General features: G+C 40.9%; 1 protein-coding gene across 13 annotated transcripts in view; it reads left to right on the top strand.

The window, feature by feature from the left end:
* The window catches only part of Snap91 (synaptosome associated protein 91), a 113,679-nt gene extending 95,230 nt beyond the window's left edge, over positions 1-18,449 (top strand). For 7 of the 13 annotated variants that reach the window (XM_055602523.1, XM_055602522.1, XM_055602526.1 and 4 more), the window contains 8 exons: positions 137-271; positions 1,928-2,077; positions 6,601-6,631; positions 7,917-8,016; positions 9,331-9,414; positions 10,025-10,129; positions 15,178-15,280; positions 17,052-18,449. In XM_055602523.1, the coding sequence (XP_055458498.1) occupies positions 137-271; positions 1,928-2,077; positions 6,601-6,631; positions 7,917-8,016; positions 9,331-9,414; positions 10,025-10,129; positions 15,178-15,270 (698 nt within the window). In that variant the 3' untranslated portion in view covers positions 15,271-15,280; positions 17,052-18,449. The remainder of the gene's footprint in view (positions 1-136; positions 272-1,927; positions 2,078-6,600; positions 6,632-7,916; positions 8,017-9,330; positions 9,415-10,024; positions 10,130-15,177; positions 15,281-17,051) is intronic. The other 6 variants (XM_055602528.1, XM_055602535.1, XM_055602525.1 and 3 more) reach the window with 5 other exon arrangements.
* Positions 18,450-22,024: the final 3,575 nt, after the last annotated feature.

A 22,024-nucleotide genomic window follows, 5' to 3' on the forward strand; every position in this document is an offset into this window, starting at 1 on the left:
TTTGCAAAACGAGCCTCCTGGTTTTACAAATTGCTAATCGTACAGCCATTCCTCTCCAGTTTTCTGACTGTTTTTATGGCCTTTCCCCCACCTTCAGCTGACTTTCTTCTGGGACCTTTTTTCTTTTTTTCATCAGGATTTGGGGGTTCTTTCATGGCCCCATCTACAACACCTGTGACTCCAGCTCAGAACAACCTGCTGCAGCCCAATTTCGAGGCAGCTTTTGGAACAACGCCTTCAACTTCAAGCAGCAGCTCCTTTGACCCATCAGGTGAGGCATTGGTGGTTCGAACACTCTTCCTTATAGCATCTACTTCCCAAGGTTAGCGTGATAGCAGGAACCTTACAGGCAGATATTGTTAAACCTGGTTGGTGGCTCTCTTTCCGTGATTCGAATTAAAATTTCCAAGACATGTTTGGTAGCTGTAAAAATAATCTCCTGTCCTTTCTGTTTCTGTTTCTTTGAACCTTAGCAGAAATCTTACCACACCCACCATCTGTTTTGCACGATCTCACATGCACATGGTTTAGCGGTGGTAAAGGGAGGACAAACACTGTGTAGTGACTCTTTGGACAGTATCTGGGTGTGAGGACCTCCCTCCCGGCACACTCCTGCTCCTTCCGTTGCTTGCGCCCTCTGAAGCTTGCATGGCCCTTGGTTTTATGAAGTTGAGACACAGATACTACCTTTGCTTCTAACCTTTCATCACTGCTGTCATTCTGTTTGTATTCTCTTCCATTCTACTCTTCTCATGCTGGGTCCTTCCTACAAATTTTCAATTGGTGAGTTTTTTTGGCAATTAAATGTGTTTCAGAAACACCCTAAATATATCCCCTGCCTGACAATCTGGTTGCTTCTATTGCCAGTGCTGACTTGAATGCTGTGTTTCCCACCTTAGAATGACTGTGTAGTGGTGTTCATGGTAGAATTACATAGTTTCTTATAAGAGTGTAACAAGCCCAACGTTTTTATGTAAATAAGATACTAGCAGTATCTTGTGGAAATTCCAGGTCTGTGTTTTGAATAGTCTTTCTGTATCCTAGGAACTGAACAAGTGGAGATCAGGGGCGCCAGTGGTAGCTCTTGAGTTCTCTCCTGAAAATCCTAATTTAAACATGTCCGTAAAGTACAACCCAAACATTGCCACAAAAAGGGGAAAACCAAAATTAACTTCCCCTAAAATATGACCAAGTGTCTCTCAGATACATATTCCTAGATGCTGACATCACCATTTATTTTTATGCTGATTTCATTGGATGCTAGGGAGTTACATCTCTTCTCAGTTACAAATTGCTTTCAAAGTAAGCATCTTTAAAAAAAAAAATAAAGTAAGCATCTTAGATTTCCCTCGGTAAATCATTTACAGTTTATTACACATCACTACCATTTAGAACAAAAATGCTTAGTGGTTGTTTTTAATTAGACTAACAATGGCTACCACTTATTGAGTACCTATACAGAGGAAGCATTGTAATACACATTTAGAAAGATATTTCCTCACTTGGTCCTTAGAGTGAAGGCATATATGCATACATATATATATATATATATACACACGTATGCACACATATATTTGGTGCTGTTCCCATTTACAGATGAGAAAATGGAAGTGTCAGTTTCCCGATATACAGAGCTAGTAAGGGGTGTGTCTGAGTCACAGCCTGGCTCTTTCTTTCACACTATGCAGCCCTCCTCCCCGTCTTTCTCCATGCTCATTAGTGTTTCCATGGATTTTGAGTAGGCATAAGTAGACGTGTTCTTTTTGGTGTTCATAGTCACAAATTATATGAATTATGTTGTTTCTTTTACAAGAATGTATTTTCATGTGTTTCCATGGTTTCATTAAAGACTGTCCTTTGCATACTATCTTTCTCCACCTCTTTTATTTTTTTCAAATTTCCTGAACTTGATCTGTTTGATTTCCAGTGTTTGATGGTTTAGGTGATCTTCTGATGCCGACCATGGCACCGTCTGGGCAGCCGGCACCTGTTTCAATGGTCCCACCCAGTCCTGCAATGGCAGCCAGCAAAGGCCTCGGAGGTGACCTTGACTCATCTCTGGCCAGCTTAGTAGGAAGTGAGTAGTCTAGTTTTATCTGCATGAAGCATATGTGAATTGGATTCTGTTTTTTCTCTGTATCTTTTCACATCTGTCTCTGGTTTTGCTTACAGGTAAGTGTATTAAAGAGGGGCTCCAAATAGCATTTCACCCAGAGCCTTTCTTTAGAAAGTAAGCACTTGATATTCCATTGTCATGCAAAAATACCCACATCACTTTTAATCTAAATAACCAAAAAGAAAAGGCAATTAAGGAGCACACACTGGCATGTACAAGTAAGATACAAAGGCATTTCTTGTAAGTATGTAACCATGTGAAAATACAGTTAAACTAGGTGCGGCATATTTATAGTGGCTGAGTTTGTTTTTTTCTTAATAAGTACTTACTGATTGGGAAGTATTCTTCCAGGTATTAGAGATGATTTGGTGAACACAATAGGTAAAATTTCTATTCTTATGACTTTCACAAAGGCCTGAGACAGAACAGTGAAAAGTTTATAAACTAAGTAAATTCTGCTTTATGTTACATTGAGAGGGCCAAGTAGGAGCAAGCCTCCCTAAAGTAAAGAGTGAGCTTCGTAGTTGTCAGAAGAACGTATGGAAACCTGGAGATTAAAGCTGGATGTGAGGAGAGGGACAGTTACTGTGGACACTGGTCTTGCTTTAACTCTGAATTTTATTTTCCACCAAGACATATGGGTGTGCCTTTGTGGATGGATGTCTTACAGTATTAGGCAATAACGAAAGCTTAGCAGTCCATACTTCCCTGTGCCTCTTCCCATGAACATTTCATTCACATTCTTGTGCTTGACCTGAGCATCCATAAAACTGCCTTTGTGACTCCCTGGAGACCTTGCGTAATTATTCCTTTTCCTCAACGACCATCTCGCTGATGGTTGGTGAGTGCACAGTGTGCTACCCAACTTGCTTGTCCAGCGCACCGCCTTCATAGTCAACCACCTGTGACCAGTATGTCAGCTAAGGAAAAAGCTCACCCACTGGAGCAGTAACTGGGACATCTTAGAAACTGTAAATGAATCTGAAGGAGTAATTGGTTTTCTAAATCTTTCACTTAGCCTTATATATTCATGGCATATATCATGTTGTAATATGCGCCAGGATATCACTTTTTCAATCCAACTAATCGTTTATTATAATGAAAGTGAACTACTATATATTTATATATAATATACATATCTATAATGTACGTATATATGTATACACATACCACTTTTCACTGACTAGTGAATCGTATGGCTGTTTCCACCACGAGGCCTTTAGAAATGATAATTCTAAGAACATCTGTACATGCTTTCAAACTTGTACGAAGCTACAGAAACTGAGACAAATGCTCTTGACATAATCATGAGCCATGCTGTAGACAGAGTACAAGTAAGATTCTGGAAACAAGCCTTCTGCTGTCAGGTCAGTGTTGACAGTGGGGCAAGACCGTTCAGTAAGGGAAAAGGCAGTCTTCAGAAGCATGTTCTGGAGCTGAAGAGCCGGTTCGTTGGTTAAGCCTGATCCCGTTGAAGACCTGACTTCTTTTCCCAGTACCGACACCAAGCAGCTCACAACTGCCGCAACTCCAGCTCCAGGGGCATCGGACATCTTCAAAGCCTTGTTCTGGAACGATGTGAGAGGCCCAGAGAAAAATAATCTTTACAGCATCAAAAAAATCAACTCAAAATGAATAAATAGTAAATAAAACTATCAGGCTCTCGGAAGAGAACCTAATAGTAAATCTTCGTGATCTTGGATTAGGTGATGTCCTTTAAACACAGTTCCTGAAACACCAGCCACAAAGGGCCCTGGAGACATGGATTAGTGGGTTAGAGCTCTTGTAGCTCTTGCAGTGGAACAGAGTTGAGTTCCCAGCATGCATTTGGCAACTCAAAATAATCCATAGCTTCAGCTCCAGTGGATCTGATTTCCTCTTGGGACCTCTGCAAGTACCAGGCACGTTTGTATGTACACATGTGCACATACAAACAAGGAAGCAGGACACTAATACACATACAATTCAAAAGTCTAAAAATGTTTAAGTAAAAAGGCAGCTTCGGAAGGAAAAGGTTCCCAATCACAGATTCTTACAAGGAACTTCCACCCAAAATGTACAAATAACTTCTGAAAATCAACAATAGGAATAGGCTTAGAAACCGGAAAAGGACTTGAAGTGATCTCTCAGGACAGAGATACATGAATAGCTATTCAATATGTGGAAAGATCTTGAATATCATCAAGTCAGTGCAAATGAGAGCCACAGTGACGGACCACTTCACATCCAGAAGGGTGGCTATAAAGAAGAAAGCAGATGGGAACACACGTTGGTGAAGATGTGGGCCACTGAAACACTCAGACACTGCTAACGGGATTGTAACACATGTGACTACCGTGGAAAGAAGCGTGGCAGGTCCTTGGCATGATAACAGAGAAAACTGTACCTTTCAGCAGTTCTACCGTGAGGCACATGGAGTAAATGAGGGTGTATGTCTGTACAAAGGCATGTACAGACGTTCTTAGAATTATCATTTCTAAAGGCCTAGTGGTGGAAACAGCCATACGATTCACTAGTCAGTGAAAAGTGGTATGTGTATACATATATACGTACATTATAGATATGTATATTATATATAAATATATAGTAGTTCACTTTCATTATAATAAACGATTAGTTGGATTGAAAAAGTGATATACTGGCGCATATTACAACATGATATATGCCATGAATATATAAGGCTAAGTGAAAGATTTAGTCCTGTACAAAGACCACACACATACGATAAAAGTCTGAAATGTATAGGCTAGGCAATTTAAAGAGCCAGGGAGTAGATTAGAGGCTGTAGGGTCTGAGGTAAGTAGGAAGGAAAAGGAATAGCTGCTAACAGGCACAAGATTTCAATTGTGACGACAAAAAATGTGCCACAAATGGTAACTGTATACACACTGTGAGGACAGACTTTCTGGTATGTAAATTGAGTCTCACAAAAGGTGTTTTAAATACACTTCCCAGCGATAGCACAACCTCCCACGGAGATAGCACTGCAACTTGTCCACTCAAACTTGTCCATTCTCTTCATGCCAATAGTAAGCCTCCTGGACGCTACTCACTCAAGGCCTTCTTCCCAAGAGGTCTCATCCGCAGCCAGGCCCACACCTCCTCATAGCATTCCCAGCTGCCACAAAGGGATTCATGCATGCATGTGCGTGGAGTGCCTGCCTATTTTTGCCTCTTCTCATGATCAGTATAAATATTTGGTTGGCTTTGTAACTACTCACTGTAGAGATTAAACTATATAATCTAATTGAAAATAAACTTTTTAGAAGTGAGACTTCTCTCTCTTCCAAAAATAAAGATGACTAGCCAGGAGTGGTAGCACATACCTATCTATGAGCTCAGCTATTTGGAAGGCTGAAGCAAGAGGAATTCTTGAAACTTAAGAGGCTATCCTGGGGCAACAGTAAAATACAGTCTTTTTAAAAAGTGATCAAAATTATGTGTAACGATTTCTGTGTTTGCTTTAGTTAATACGTGTAGCCTAGTTCATAATGCTAAGAAACTAAATGTGAGGAATATATATTAAAAGTCATCATGTAACAAATCGGCTACACAGCTGACTGGGGGCTTTGTGCTGGCTGCTTCCTCATCCTGGAGAGCTCAGCTATGGGAAAGCCTCACCTTCTCCAGGAGGCCTTCCCCCTGTCTGCCTTCTCACCTCATTCTCCACTCCTAGCATCCTGTGTCATTTACTTCTGCTACATCCTCATTTCTCATGTGTGTCACCATTAGAGTGCAGGTTCCTTCAGGGTGGGGCTTTCTGAAGGCTAGGCTAATGCCTGATTCAGCTAAGGGTCAGTACATCTTGGCCAGGTTTGGTAAACAAAGTGCAGTGGGGTGGGGGTGAATGTGGGGGAGATGGGGATGATTAGACCAGGTAGCCCCAAGATCACTAGTGGGGCTCCCAGGGCCCCACACGTGGTTCAGCTAACATCTGATCTTCACCACAGCAGGGAGAAAAGGGCACACAGCTGGGTGAGATGTTCCAGCCCAAGAAGGTGTCACCAGACAGTTGTTTCATAGATCGTTTGGCACACACTGCCTGGCACCTAACCAAGTTCTGGACTTGCAGAAGGAAGGCGGTGTTTAGCTAATCAGCAGTGCTGGTGTAAACCGTCTGGACACGGTGAGCCAGTCAGTCATTTAGTCGTTATCAGCTGTCATTAGAGACAGCTTTGTATCACGGAAATAACTGTCGGCTGGTCAAGTTCCCAGACCCCGAGCCTAACAGGGCTTTTTCAGATAGCAATCCTAGACCTTCCGGGCAAGTCCATACTAAACATGATCCTTAAGTCTGTTGTGAAGTAGAAGAAAACTAACAATTCCAGCTTTGTTTACTAGCACAGTTTCTTTTTCATCCAACTGGATACAGTCACTGCTAGGCAACAATGCAGAACTTTTCTAGGCCTGTGAGTCCCGGATTTAACTGTTATATATAAGCTGAATATAAAGATTTAAATTCTTTTTCTTTTATCCATTTGTAGATCTTGGAATTTCTGGTACCACATCAAAAAAGTAAGTGTTTTTCAATTTAATCTGCTCTTCTTTTGACAATGTGTTTGTGTGTGTTTATTCGAGACTGTCAAACATTTCATTCACTGAAGTATGTTATTTTCCTTTTTTTTTTTTTTTTTTCTTTTTCGAGACAAGTTTTCACTCTGTACCCTTGGCTATCCTGAAATTAGCTCCATAGACCAGGCTGGCCTCGAACTCACAAAGATCCACCTGCCTCTGCCTCCCGAGTGCTGAGATTAAAAGTGTACACTGCCACCACCCCATAATTCCGAGTTTTAAGCTAGGTAACTTAAGTTGTTTGTTTCATCCTATATTTTTTGTTCTTAGTCTATTGAAATCTCCAAGTTATTGCTCAGCTTTGAAAAAGAAAACTTTTTCAGGCTAGGATTGCCACTGTTACCTCTGGAAATGTTTTAGGATGGAATTTTGAGTGTTTGTTTGGTTAGCTGTTTTTTTGAGACAGGGTTTCTCTGTGTAGTTTTGAGTATTTTAATAGCTTTAAGTTTGAGATCCAGCACAGTAATTTCTGACTAATACTGATTTTAACATGTCTTTTCTGGGCCACAAGAATGATAAACAGCATATCCTCTCCTCAGATGTATGTTTTGTGTTTGAAACTGGGATGCATGTTACAGCCATACAATTACAAGTCACGTTTTAGGCATGATACAGTTGTGTGAAACCCTCTCTTGAACCATTTAAGAATGAGAAAAGACTGTCATCAGTGCGTTTTCCATTCAAGAAGATAGAGGGCTGAAGAGAGAGCTCAGTGGTTAAGAGCAAAGGTTATTCTAGTAGAAGACCTGAGTTCTGGTCCCAGCATCCATGTCACATAGCTCACAACTCCCTGTAACCCCCAACTCCAGGGAATCCGACACCTCTGGCCTCCAGTACATGTGTATAACCACACACAGAAATGTATACACTAACTAAAAATGACAAGTAATTCAGCAAGATATAAGTGTCCAGACTGATGATGTATTATTTGGAGTTTTAATTGTGCATAAAGAATGTAGTTGGATTTTTCTGTCATATTTTTCTGTTGTAAGTAACATAAAATTCCTATTGTTGCTGAATCCAAAACTCTTACTTATTTCGAATGTTTTTATGCTGTCATAAAAACACAGCATGGTAAGACTCCTCTGCAAATTTAATTTATACTCTTTATCATTACCGGGTTCAAACAGACGACTCCTAAACCCAGATAAAAGAGTCCAAGAAGCCACATGCCATTTTTTTTCTTCTCAATGTTGTGTTCTGTTTGTTTTTTGCACCTTCCCTCTAGGGGAGATCTCCAGTGGAATGCTGGGGAGAAAAAGTTGACCGGTGGAGCCAACTGGCAACCAAAAGTCACTCCAGCCACATGGGCAGCGGGCGTTCCACCGGTACGTGACATCAAGGCCAGGGTGGTGTGGGCAGGTTACCAACTTTCAAGTATACAGAGCAAGTGTGTTCTGCATAGCTTGACTGTTCACGTTTATACACTCTGTTCACGCTGAAGTGACATAAACACGATGCAAAATTGAGTAAAATGCAAGTCCATTAACTTTGCAAGGAATAATGATTGCAATCTATGTTCGAATACCTTGTGATTGCATAAAACAGTTAATGATAGTATTTATGTTTCTGATTTATTTGTAAAATTGCAGAAATGATTTTCCAGCACATTGCCTGTCATGGATTATAATATCGTTTTATCATACTTCTTGCCAAAATCTCCTGGTAGTCTTAAGTAGGTAATGAAAATAAAAGGACGGTTAATGTACTCACTAGTTTTATGTCAACTATAGTCTTTTTTTAAAAGATAGAATTGCAGTTGACAAAATGCCCTCCCAAGACCAAAATGTGGTGCATTTTCTTGGTTGCTGATTTATATGGGAAGGGCCAGCTTACGGTGCGCAGTGCTACTTCTGGGCTAGTGGTCCTCAGTGGTATGGGAAAGCAGGCTGAGCAAGCCACGAGAGCAAGCTGATGAGCAGCACTCCTCCGTGGCCTCCTCATCAGTTCCTGCCCTGACTTCACTTCAGGTTGGACCATCAGCTATAAACTTTCCTCCCCAAGTTGCTTTTTGTCGTGGTGTTTATCATAACAATTGGAACCTAACCTAAGATGGGTCATTTTTTTTTTTTTTATTGTGTGAGATTTTATTTTAAGACCATATTTTTTCAGCCCACCAATTTTAAACTTGAAACGAGACCATCTTCCTTTCTGTAAGGTTTTTAAAAGATACTCGTGTATATATTTTAAATCCCTGTATCTTTCATTCTTTAACAAAACTAGGTAAGCATCTTTTCTCAAGCCCGCTAGGAGTTTTCCACCCTTGGGGACACCCCTACCTTTCAAAGTCTGTTGCTTCAAAGTCTAACCCTGTGTTACGTGTCAGAGGATAGAATGATGGAAGAGCAGGCTCACTGAGGTCCAGCTCTTTCATGGTGTGGTTTGGGCAGAGAGGGAGAGAGGGGGTTAAGAAGCTGCAAGCCCTTGAGAATGATCAACACTGCAAAAGTATACCTCAGACCACTCTTATGGGGCCAGTCAGCCTTTAAAATGTAGAAGTGGAGTCTGAGGATGTTTTGTATCTCTACACACACAAACTTGAAGTGCACACATTTCAAAATGACAGCTTATCATTTTAAAACCATGTTATGTTGTCTCTCTTTCGATTTGTTCTGTGTGGTTCTGTGGGTATGTGTGTACAGCAGGGCACTGTTCCACCAACCAGCTCAGTTCCTCCGGGTGCCGGGGCCCCATCTGTTGGGCAACCTGGAGCAGGATTTGGAATGGTGAGTGATGGCGTGTGCCAAAAGCCTGTAGTTGACATTCCTGACATCTTCACAAATTCTCAAATGAGCAGGCGCTCCTACAGGAGATACAGAAAAGGAAACCTCAACTTAAATCACCTGCTTTGGGCCTCAACAAGCCTAGCCAGGAAATGGGGAAGTTACAATGTGCATAAATATATTGCCATCAAATTACAGTTGATTGTTGCCATCATTTTGGGAGTGATTTTTACTATATATTTTAGCTCATTTATCAAAGTCAACCCTTTCTGTACTGGGACTTTTTACTCTGCACTTCTGTCACGGCATGTTTTAGGGCCATCCCACTTTAAGAACATTAGCTTCTGTCTCCTCAAGAATTACTCCAACTGGAGATGAATACACAGCTCCTCATCGGAGTGGGGATGCCACATGGCCAGGCAGGCTTGTACACAGCTCAGGGACATTTCCCCCATCTGACAGCCTCAACACCTGGAGTTCAAAGTTAGATAATCAATTACACTTTCTACCTGTGTGGTTTTCGCAGAAATTGTCTAAAGCATGTAAAAGGTGTGCATGTGGGGTTTTGCTCTTGTGGGCACCAGACCTGCTCTAAGTCTTCCTTTCTTTGTAGCCTCCTGCAGGGACAGGCATGCCCATGATGCCTCAGCAGCCAGTCATGTTTGCACAGCCCATGATGAGGCCACCCTTTGGAGCTGCAGCTGTACCTGGCACACAGGTCAGTTCCTTAGAATTCACGGTACCGTGCATTTACTCCTAAACATAAAACTTTCATGCTGTTAATAGTGGTAAGGAACAGAGGCAAGAGACACAGGTCCAGTGCTCCACCATCACCAGCCTGAGGAGTTGTCCTAGGCTTTTAGGGATTCAGGCCAGACTGGGTTTTATGGCTTGAAAAAAAAAATTTCTGGACTAGCCAGTATAAAACAGAATGATGGTTAATAGTGATTTAACAGGAAGATTGAAAGAAAACTGCTCAGAAAGCAAGCCACAGCTTAGAGCATAGGTGTAGATGTCTCTAAAACTGTCACGTTTCACTGCCAGATGTACAGTTTGAGTAGGTTTGAAAACACTATCTTGGAAGAGTGCTAAGGGCCTTTAGAAAGATCAGGTCACTGGGTGGTTCTCAGGTGGCCAAAAGGTAGGGTATCCATACTGTAAACAGTGTTAACAGTTCTGTTTGAGATCCCCCAGGATACTTAGAAAACTGTACCCAAGGTTTAGGCATAAGCATGGTCCATTAACATAAAATATCTGTGTATGAAAGGAATGTTATTTCTCCTGTTAGCCTTCACAGCAAATGTTTGTTGGGCTGGAATTCTTGCTTCAATCAGACTCCAGGGTGAAGGGCTCCTTTTCTGCCTCATGGACCTATAATTTTTCCTGTCTCTCTATCCTGTCTCAGTGTGTCTGTTTAAAAGGTGATCTTACCTAATGGCCCTCTCATAGCTGCTGCTTCAGGAGAAAATGGACATGGAAGCAGTGTGGAGTGTGGACACCAAGACAAATTACTAACCATCTCAGGGTCCTTCTCTTTCTCCTCTCCCTAATTCATAAGGTTCATTTGGGGTACCTGATACATGTGTCACCATTAAACAAGTTCAGGTTTGGGAGTGTTTGTTTGTTTTAAGATGGTTTCATGTAGCCAGGTTGATGTCAAATTCATTATGTAGCCAAGAGTGGCCCCACTCTCTGCCTGCATCCACTTGCCAACCGCTGGATTACAAGTGCTTGCCACCACACCCAACCAAGTAAGAAGTCATAGTTTTCTGGGCTGGAGGGTCTACCCAGCCAGTACTTCTGACAGACAACAACACTGAGTTTCCAAACTCCAGAGTCACCATAAAAATAACTTCTCTTCCAACACCAGACACAATTTTGGGTTCCCTAGGGCCACCCTCACTTCAGACCACCTGTACACAAACCTGAGGTCCTCTATGACTTCCCTGTGCTTGGATTTCACATGATACCTCACGGGATTCAGTAAAGTACAAAATTTATGGTTATGGTTCTGTTGATGTGAATGGATACAAATTAGAGGAGGAGATACGGCTAGATGGAGGAGAGATGACAGGAACATCTGGCAGAATCCAGACATGAAACTGCTTTAAGCGTCATGACAGTACTGCCAACTGCAGGAGATCACTGAGGTTTCAGTATGGCATTGTGAGGTTCCACTGCACAGTAATAATTGAATTATTACGTATGAGCTGAACTCAGTCTCCAAACCCTCACCCACACTGGAGGCCATTCTTGCTACTATGTGGCCCAAAGACTCACAGCATGATAACCGATTACCCTTTCTGGTATGGCCAGCCTCCGTCTACTCTGTGTCGTCGCTCTCATAGGGAAGAGCTTCTATGAGGTGCCTCGTTAGCATAAGTGTCCTAGTTTGCTTTCTACCGCTGAGATGAACACCATGACCAAAAAGGAGCCTAGGAGAAAGGGTTTTGTTTCAGCTTACAGTTTATAGTCCATCATGAAGGGTTAGGGCGGGAGCCTGGAGACAGGGCAAAGACCACGGTGGGATGCTGCTTAAGGGCTTGCTCTCCATGGCTGGTTCAGTTTGCTTCCTTACACAACCCAGGGGTACTTGTCTGAAGAAGGCATTACCCACAGTAGCTCAGGCCCTCCCACATCAATCATTAATGAAGAACATGCCCCACAGGCTTGCCCACCAAGCTGATGGTTCCTTCTTCCCAGACTCCAGCTTGAATCAAGTTGGTAGGAAAAAAATAAAAAAAAAAAAAACAAAAAAACCAAAAACCTAACCTATACAAGGGCCTTCCAGAAGCAACCATGAGTAGCAAAGTCATGCCCATCACTCAGGACAGTACTAGCGTTTAGAGTTTATCTAGCAGAATCCAGAATGAAGGAAAAACCTGTTTTGGGAGAGGCTGAATTCCCTACTCTACCATTCCACCTACAGAAATGCATGATGCTGTTTGTTTTGCTGCTAATACTGACGATGCAGGAAGCCACCATCTCTTGATTCTTTTATTATTGTTGTTATTGTTATTATTTTTTATAATTCATTCACTTTGTATCCTGACTATAGCCTCCTCCCTCATCTCCTCCCAGTCCCACCCTCCTTCCCTCTTCCCTACCCTCACCATGTCCCTTCCCTAGTCTACTGATAGGGGAGGTCTTCTTCTCCTGTCTGACCCTAGTCCATCAGGGCTTATCAGGACTGTCTGGATTCTCTTTCTCTATGGCCAAATAAGGCCACCTGGCCAGTGGGAGGTGATCAAAAAACAGGCAACCCAGTCCATGCCAGAGACTGCCCCTGCTCCGTTTACAAGGGAACTCCCATGGAGACTGAGCTGCCCATCATTACATCTGAGCAAGGAATCCAAGTCCTCCCATGCATGTCCAAGGTTAATTCATCAGTCTCTGCAGGATCCACTAGGCCCAGATTTTTTTGGCCCTGTTGGTCTCCTTGTGGAGTTCCTGTCCCCTCCAGGTCTTTCCCCTTCTTCCATAAGATTACCTGCATTCTGCCCCAAGTTTGGCTATGAGGCTCAGCATCTGCTTTGATACCCTGCTGAGTAGAGCCTTTCAGAGGCCCTTTATGTTAGGCTCCTGTCCCATTCCTTGTCTCCTCCCATGTCCGATGTCTATCCTGTTTGCCCTTCTGAATGAGGATTAAGCATCTTCCCCAGGGTCCTTCTTGTTGTTTAGCTTCTTTAAGACTATAGATTTTAGTATGTTTATCCTATAGTATATGACTAATAAAGAAAACACAAACAGAAAAAACCCTGGAGTTGGAGAACTTGATTCCTCTTTTAAAGTATCTGGAAAAATAAAAAAGAATGTGTGGAACCATTGAACTTTTTCTCCCAGAGCAACTGGCCTGGACCAAGTGAGAACCCAAAATTATAACTTGAGTAGCAACTTGCTGAGCAAAACTAAACTGAACAGTTCAAGCTGAATTTAATGATGTCAGAAAATGGCTTCACTCTTGTGGCATTTCAGTTGTACCAAAGGGTATTTATATCATCTTATCAATAGGATACTTTTTTTATTTGTTTGTTTGTTTGTTTTGTTTTGAGACAGGGTTTCTCTGTGCAGCCCTGGCTGTCGTGGACTTTTTTTGTAGACCAGGCTATCCTGGAACTCACAGAGATCCGCCTGCCTCTGCCTCTCTGAGTGCTGAGATTAAAGACGTGTGCCACCATGCCTGGTGTCTTACTCAAAATATTTAAATATTATTATTCTTAGTGTGAGAAAGCCTTAATGTCATTTCATTACTTAAGATAATTGTTTTTTTATAATACCACCAGTTACTACTTGATTTGAAGAATAAAAATTAGAAAACATCATAGGATGAAATACAATTTTATCAATAATTGATGTTAAAGCAAGTCAAGGAATAGTATACAATATCTATAATATTTATTTAAGTATTTTTTTCTGTCAGATTTGTACTGTAAGGCCCTGGCTGGCCAGGAACTTAACTATATAGATTAGTTGGCCTAAACAGGTTCATCTGCCCTTGCCTCTCATGTGCTAGGATTAAAGGTGTGCACTACCATGCCTGGCCTGATATTTAGATCATATTTCCTCTGTCAAAGAGAAAGCTTAAATAGCCAATAGAATAAGCAAACCTGCATTTATGGCTTTCTGGTAGAAGGCCTTTTGTTGTTATTGTTGTTGTTGTTGTTGTTTTTACCAGTGCCTAGGCTATCTCAGAATTATTTTAGTTGATTGTCCTGTAGATAAAGCCTTCGTTTTCTGCCAAGTACATTCATGCTTTAGCATTGATTTTCCTGACATTTCTGTGAAAAGTTACCTTGGTTTTACACACCAGATTGGTAGATAATCATTCAGTCCATTGGATGGGTATAGGAACAGATCTCAGGTATGGGATCCTGGCTTCTGGAGCTCTCCTTCCCAAACCACACACACAAAAACTCTGCCTCACAGATCCAGATTTCAGGAACTGTTCATCTTGAGATGACTTGGCTTCAGGACGTAGATGTCAATCATTGCTCAAGGCAGGCCGCCTGTGGACTGTGTAAGGCTCTCCATGCCACTCCTGAAAAGCAGGGCCCCAGAAGTTTCTTCTGCAGCTGGTAATTACAGTGTTGGATAAACACACAGGATAAGATCTGTGGGCCTTTGCTTCAAACTTAAGTGGGCAGGATATGAGGCTGGAAATGACTTGTTCATCTGATAAACACACTGCCCAAAAGCTGTTTCTTTTAAAATAATTTATATGATGCACTAGTGTATTTAGCTAATAATTTAATCTCTTAGCATACTGTCTGCAAAGTTATGTCACAGTTTCCTCCTGCAACTTACTCTTACTATAAGAAAAGCCATAAAATTGTTTTCTTAGTTTGATGTTTCTCATGATTCAAAGTAACAATGCTCTTTGCATAAAAAAAAATCACTATATTCCCTTTCTCTCTCTCTTCCTTACCTCGTACCCTCTCGTGTGTGTGTGTGTGTGTGTGTGTGTGTGTGTGTGTGTGTGTTACAGTATATTCTCACATCTTCCTAACTCAAACTGTTCTCCCAGAGTTCCCATATTTCACCTTGGCTGAATCTGATGTCAAAGAATTTCAAGAAATACAAACATCATTCTGGTGTGTTTCCACCCCAGTTAAGCACAGCCCAGATTAAGTAGAACGAAACAGCTGTATTAACTTGTAGCCATCTGTTCTTCTGTTTGTTTTCTCTGGTATATGTTCTGCCTAACGCTCACCTGTCTCTCTTGTGCTTTCTGTTTCTGCTCTTTGGGACTGGCCTTTTCCCCATTAGCTTTCTCCAAGCCCTACACCTGCCACTCAGAGCCCCAAGAAACCTCCAGCCAAGGACCCATTAGCGGATCTTAACATCAAGGATTTCTTGTAAACAATTTAAGGTATCTGGTATTGAGTTTTTCCTGTGAGCTTGTAAAAGTGAGCTTGTGCAGTGTTTAACTGGTCCAGGTATGAGATTTGTTACTTCTCTGTTATAAATAGATGATGGATGGATAGATGAATGGATGGATAGATAGAGAGATAGAGAGATGGAATGTTTAGAGCTTTACAGTTGACAACAAAAGTCCTTATCAGTGAAATTTTAAAATCTTAATTTGTTAAACTATGGGAAGAAAACCCTGTCATTTGTTTTTATTTTGAAAAGCATAAAAATCATACCAAGAGGCATAAGTCTCCCAGGCTACTAAATTAACTGTGAGATACCACTGTATCCCTGATGACTAGACTTCATAAGACACCAGCATTTACAGTACTGGATTTAGAAGTCATTTAAAAATACATTTGGCTACATAACCACATCTTTCCATTGTCCTTATTTCTCAGCTTAAGGTAAACCTTAAGATTTCTACCCTTTGCATTTAGTCAAGCTGAATTTTAAATTTCTGGCAATCTAGTTTTATATTTCATAAATTTAATTTTCTAAATGGTTCACAATGAACACGAGAGAGGAACTGGTTGATGGGGAATGTTTGCTCTCAGCCTCAGCACCTGACATAGTAGCTGCTTACACATATGCTCAGCATTACTTTACATACTTACTTAACTTTTTCCCTGTCAGATTTTTGCTCTGTTTTATATCTGAAAGAACTAATCCTTGAGCATGGAATGATTTTCAAGCTCTGGCCAGAGGAACAGTAAGAATGTGGGAACTTTGGACCACAGTGCAGTGTGATTTCTATTATACATACACTGCCTACATTTATTAAATGCTGCCTTTTTTTTATATGTGTGGAATCCTGTCTTTTTTTTTTTTTTTTTTAGATAAGATTAACAGTAGCCAGGGATGGTGACCCAAGCCTTTTAACTCCAGCACACTGGAGGTTGCAGCAGGAGGACTGAGAATTCATGGCCAGCCTGGGCCACGTAATAACAATCTGTTTTAAATGAAACTGTTGATGTACCATTTTAATACCCTGCCATCTCAGTCAAGAGATTTTTTTTTCCTTCTGTCTGTTCCTCTTGGATCAAGACAAAGTAGGCATGTAAGACCTCACTTCTGTCTCAACTGTTGGTTTGAGAACTGCTTAGAGCACTCAGAAACTCTTGCTCCCATCGCATGCTAAAAGCCTTGGTAAGTGACACAGAGGCTTGAGACAGTCTCTGTCTCCAGGATTCACACCCCGGGCAGAGAGACAAACAATTTATGAAGAAGAGATTCCAATCTCTGACACTAGAGAGAGTTTTCCGAGAAAACAGCACATGAATAAAGTAAACAAAGGTAGGAGAGAAGGCATGGGCCCCCAGGGCTCACCATCTTTTCCAGTCCAGACTTGTCCAACTGCTAAGTGTCTCATTGAAGTCACTGCCTTTCCATCTATTTTTGTCACCACCCATATTTACAGATCAGCTCTTAGTTGAGACTGAAATGTGTCACAACTAAAATTGCTAGTGTCAACGTTTTGAAGGTCATTGATACTTTTTTTTTTTTTTTCTAAAATGGAACTACACATAGAATTAAGTTTCCTGAGTGAATTTTTAGGCATATCTTAAAGAGTTTAGAACACTGTAAATGTGAGTTTTGTTAATCTTGGACCCTTTCTGTGTACCAGTGTTTTGCATTGTAAAGAGAAAACTGTAAGGGAGATATAATGTTTGAGGGGTGTGTGCGCTGTGTTTTCTAATCCAAATACTTTTTTTTTTTTTTCCTTACAGCTGCAATTTTTGTGACTGAATAGGAAAAAAACAAATAACCTGAGTTTGGAACCTTCAGATAAGATCAATGCTCAGAGTTTCAAAGTGAGCCACCAGTACCTAACCCAGTGCTGACTTGTAACTCTCTCTTCTGAACACACAGCGCGGCTGTGACAGTGAACATTAGGAATGTGTACTACCTTAGCTGTTACCCCTACTCTCCGCCTCGTAGATATTCGGGTTATTCGTGTGTTGTACGGCGTAAACAATGAATGGACGTTTCCAATGCCTTTAGTGCTTTTCTGGACGTTGCCCATGGACGGATGATGCAGCTAATGTGCAGTGAGCCATTTGGAAAGGTGTGTCTGTGTTTTTGAAGGTTTCAATGTATATATCTATAACTTTTGGACAAACCCTCGAGTCCTCCCATGAACTCTCTTCTGTACCTCTGTTACAAGCGTAATGTGATACTATCAGCTAGTGAGGAAAACACTCTTAAATATATGAAAACTTTTTCGGTGTGGAGTACATTTTTCCAATCACAGAAACTTCAACTGTTGTGAGAAATGTTTATTTTTGTGCACTGTATATGTTAAGAAATTTTATTTTAAAAAAATATGAAGTTTAATGTCCATAATAAAACTTCTCCTTGATGAAGCTACCTTATCGAGAATGAGAAAAATCATATGAGAAGTCCATATTTATCACTGCTATATTAAGATATATATTTTAATTATATTTGCAGGTTGTGCATCTAAATTGACCTATTTATTCATTCTTGATCAAAGGCACTGAAAAGTGGAGTTTGTTTCTATCGTGTCTGTGAAAATGCAATTAGAGATGTGCTGTTATGTGACTATGAACGTGCCCCAAGAGACATCTGTACTTTAAAGATAACTGCAAATATTTTTATTTCACTGTGGGTTTATGTACATCTGTTCAGTTGGTATTTCTTTGTGTGTTCTATAGACTAGTGTTTCTCCATCCTTCGATTGAGCTCAAAGTGACTTCTGTTGTACCTTTGTGATTAAGACTGAAACTGATTCAGCGAATTGTATCTTTCAATGTACATACTGTATTTCTTGATTTTTAATTTGTTGTCACACTGTGCTGATGGCTTGGCTGAAGATTTTGATGCGTATACAAGGTCACTGTTGATCAGTGTTGTTTAGTGGCTTGGCAGCTCTTTGTAAAAGCATATTGGGTTGGAAAGGCATTTGCCTATTTTTCAAATTATTTAATAGATGTATGGTACCCTTTAAAGTGGTTGTATCTGAATCTACTGTGGGGATAACCTACACTGTAATGGGGGAAAATTACCTAATACCAATTTCAAAATGGCTTTTCTTTGTATTTTGGTTTAAAAACCCAGTGCATGTCTGCCCTCTGAGATGCAATAAACACCTTGAACAAAGAAAACGCAAACATAATCTTTCTTTGGTTGCTTCTCAAGGAAAAGATGTGTGTCAGATGACATATGTAACATATACAAAATATGAGAGTACTGGAGAGACGGCTCAGAGGTTAAGTATCTACTGCTCTTTAAGAGGATCAGGGTCTGGTTCAGAGTTTGGACCACACTGGGTGGCTTACAACCGCCTGCAACTCTAGCTTGGGAGAGAGCCAAAGCCGCCAACGTTTGTGGACAGACTCACTCATGTGTACATATAGCTCCTCCCCTCCACGCCCCCCTCAGCGTACGCACAGTCAAATACACATAAAATAAAATAAAAGTATTTTAATAATTTAAATACTCAAGAAATTGTATTTGTGGCAAGTCTACATAATTTTTTTTTTAGTTTCATTTTATAAGACGACTAAGCAAATCAATTTTTATGAACCGTCATTAAACTGGGGGTTCCATCATGCCTAGCAAATATCTTAAGTTCTGTATTGAGAAAAATGTGTTTACTTTTAGGTGAACTTTTTAACCGTGTAAATAAAGTTTTTTTAAACTGTGAGAATTCCATGGAACTTGAATAGTAAAGTATCTGAGTCCCAATTTACACACACAGTTGAATAGACTGCTGTCACATAAAATGTATCCCGATATGCTGTAACAAACCTGGGTGGCTGTGCCTACAGCTAGGTGGCTGTAAAATCTCCCCAAATGTCCTCCAGCCTTGGGACTGGAGTGTAGCTAAGTAATGAAGCACTCCATTAATACGACCAGGCCCTGGGTTTGATCCTAAGCGTCACACATAGAATGTCAGGAGGCGATTTTAAAACTCCTCTCCTTTGGTTACGTGGGGTTTATAGCTTGAGAACGTCCTCAGAAGCCAGCATCAGATCATGTCAGGTGATTTTTAAAAACATTTACTGTATGGATATCTGTGTTTACCTACATGGGTGTTGTATTCCGTGTGTATGCCTGGTTCCAATGGAGGTAGGAAAAGGGCATCAGATCTCTTGGATCTGGGGTCAGCAATGGTTGTGAGCCACCATGTGAGTACTGGAAAATGAACCTGGACCCTCTCTCCAAGAGTAACAAGTGCTCTTAACTGTAGAGCCATCTTTCCAGTCCCCTTTCCAATCTTTCCAATCCTTCAAGTGATTGGTTTTGTTTTGTTTGTTTGTTTGTTTTTTATAGATTGCCTTTTAACCATATATTACTTAGTTGCCATATGATAAAGATACCTTTTATATCATAAATATTTTAAGTTTAATTTTTGCACATTCCCACCCACCACGGTTGACTGTCTCATGTGGTAAAAAAAAAAAAAAAAAAATTTAGTAGGCAAACTATAAGAGCAGAATAGATCTTGGCTATACAGAGACTCTTGATACAGAGACTCTTGATGTCCTTGTGAGGGAGTGGTCTTAGAGATGAAGTCCTGCGTGAAGTCTTCTGGATACTGAAGACTCAAATCATTTGAGATGCACTACAGGACATTTGGTTTACCATGGTGTTAGGTTGAAGATGCACATTTTCTATATTTTTTAAACAACCTGTTTTGTGGCACTTTGTGGTTAATTACCTTGGGCTTCAAAGAAATGTCTATTTATGGAGCTGGGAGAGATGGCTTAGTGGTTAAGAGCATTCGCTGCTTTTGCAGAAGACCCTGGTTTGATTCCCAGCACATGGGAGCTCACAACCACCTACCTTTTGCTTTAATTGCAAATTTAATTTCAGGGGATTCATTGCCCTCTCCTGGCCTCTGGAGGTGCCTATGTGTACATGATGCCCATAAACTCATGTAAGCACACACATATGCACAAGTGTGTGTGTGTGTGTGTGTGTGTGTATTTGTATGATGTATGTATGTCTGTATGTTTAACCTGCTGTAGCTGGCAGCTTAGCTCATCCCGATACATTCTTCAGACTCCCCTGTGTGAAGGTAGAGCCTTGCAGACAATGGGAGGCCCTTCTGTCTGGGCTTTAGCGAAATAGCAGTCACACCTAGCTCATCTCTCAAAGCTCCGGTGTGTGATCTTCTTAAGTTCATTTCTACATCTGACAGGCAGGCTTCATTTTCGAGTATAAAATCCTGTCTTAACTGATTTTCAGAGCAGATGTTTTCAAATTCCTTAATCTCGGGACCCTTTGGCTCCGAAAAGGTACTGAGGACCTGTAAAAGCTTTTGTTTATGCGAGCCGTGCCTATCAGTGTTTAACATACAGAGAATCAAGCTGAGAACATTTTAAATTTCCACTTAATTCCTTTTACAGCAGAAGTGTTAAAATATTGCCCCAGCTTAATAATGTTTTGTGAAAATTACAATTTCCGCAAAGATATTTGGAAGAGCAGTGCCATTTTGCCATCATTTTTGTTGAGGTTGTAATTACATCGTTTCCTTTTCCTTTCCTCCCTCCAAACTTTTTCTCTTTCAAATTCATAGCCTCTTTGTTGTTGATTGTTATTACATGTATATATATGTATGTATGTAAATACATACATACATACATACATACATACATACATACATGATATTCCTAAATATAACTTGCTTGGTCTATATAATTGTATGTACGTTTTCAGGACTGACTGGTATTGGACAACCAGTTGGAGTGCTTTTCCCTGGGGAAGACTTTTCAGGCTCTCGGTACTTCTTAGTTGCCTGTTTTTTGTTTTGTTTTGTTTTGTTTTGTTTTTGCTTTTTTTTTTTTTAAATTAGACTTAGCCAAAGGTAGCCATGCTCCCATTGCCACTGCTGCATTCCATCTGTGACAAAAGTGGACGCCAGGCAGTTGGCTGGGAAAGTCCACTGTGTGACAACAGGAGAAGATGAATGTAGTGTTAGAGAAACGATGCACAGTGGTGCTAGAGGAACAATTTTGATCTGACAGGCCCCTGAAAGGTTTTCAGGGATCCTCAGGAAGCCACCTACCATGCTGAGAGAACCATTGCTTTAAATCTAAAAGACTTGAAAAATGTACTACTGCATAGACATATGTGTGTGGGGGGGGGGGTGAGAGCTAACCTCCACCGTTAGCTGTGACTTTTCAGATGCCCACCTCACAGTCCCCACGTTACCTTTTTTAGTGGGGTTGGAGTTCGTGCAGGAATGGGATCGTGCAGGAATGGGAGCGTCTGACTGCATGGAAGGGAATTCCCAGCTCAACCACCCACTGTTGCCTCGGGCAAATTGCATAACTTGTTTAAGCTTTCCTTCTCTCTTCTGTGGAATGAGGCTTCTTCTACTTGTGTACATATTGTATGAGGTAATGACTGGAAAACATTTGGCACAATGTAACACTCAGTAAATACTGCTGTTGTTACTTTTAAAAATTACTGTGTGGACTGAAAAGATGGCTCAGCAGTTAAAAGTAGCAGCTCACAACTGTTTGTAACTCTCATCCCGAGGGTCCAAGGACCTCTTCTCTGGCATCAGGCGTACTGCCTGACACAGACATGTAGACAGAGCACAGAAAATTTAAACACAGACAGAAAATTTAAATTTTAATTATTTTTTCTTTTTTTTAATTTATTTTTTTAGAAATCACAGTTTATTTACTTTGTACCCCAGCTGTAGCCCCCTCCCTCCTTCCCTCCC

The sequence above is a fragment of the Psammomys obesus genome, unplaced genomic scaffold, assembly GCF_907164565.1.
Source record: "Psammomys obesus unplaced genomic scaffold, mPsaObe1.curated_primary_1811, whole genome shotgun sequence".
Taxonomy (NCBI): Eukaryota; Metazoa; Chordata; class Mammalia; order Rodentia; family Muridae; genus Psammomys; species Psammomys obesus.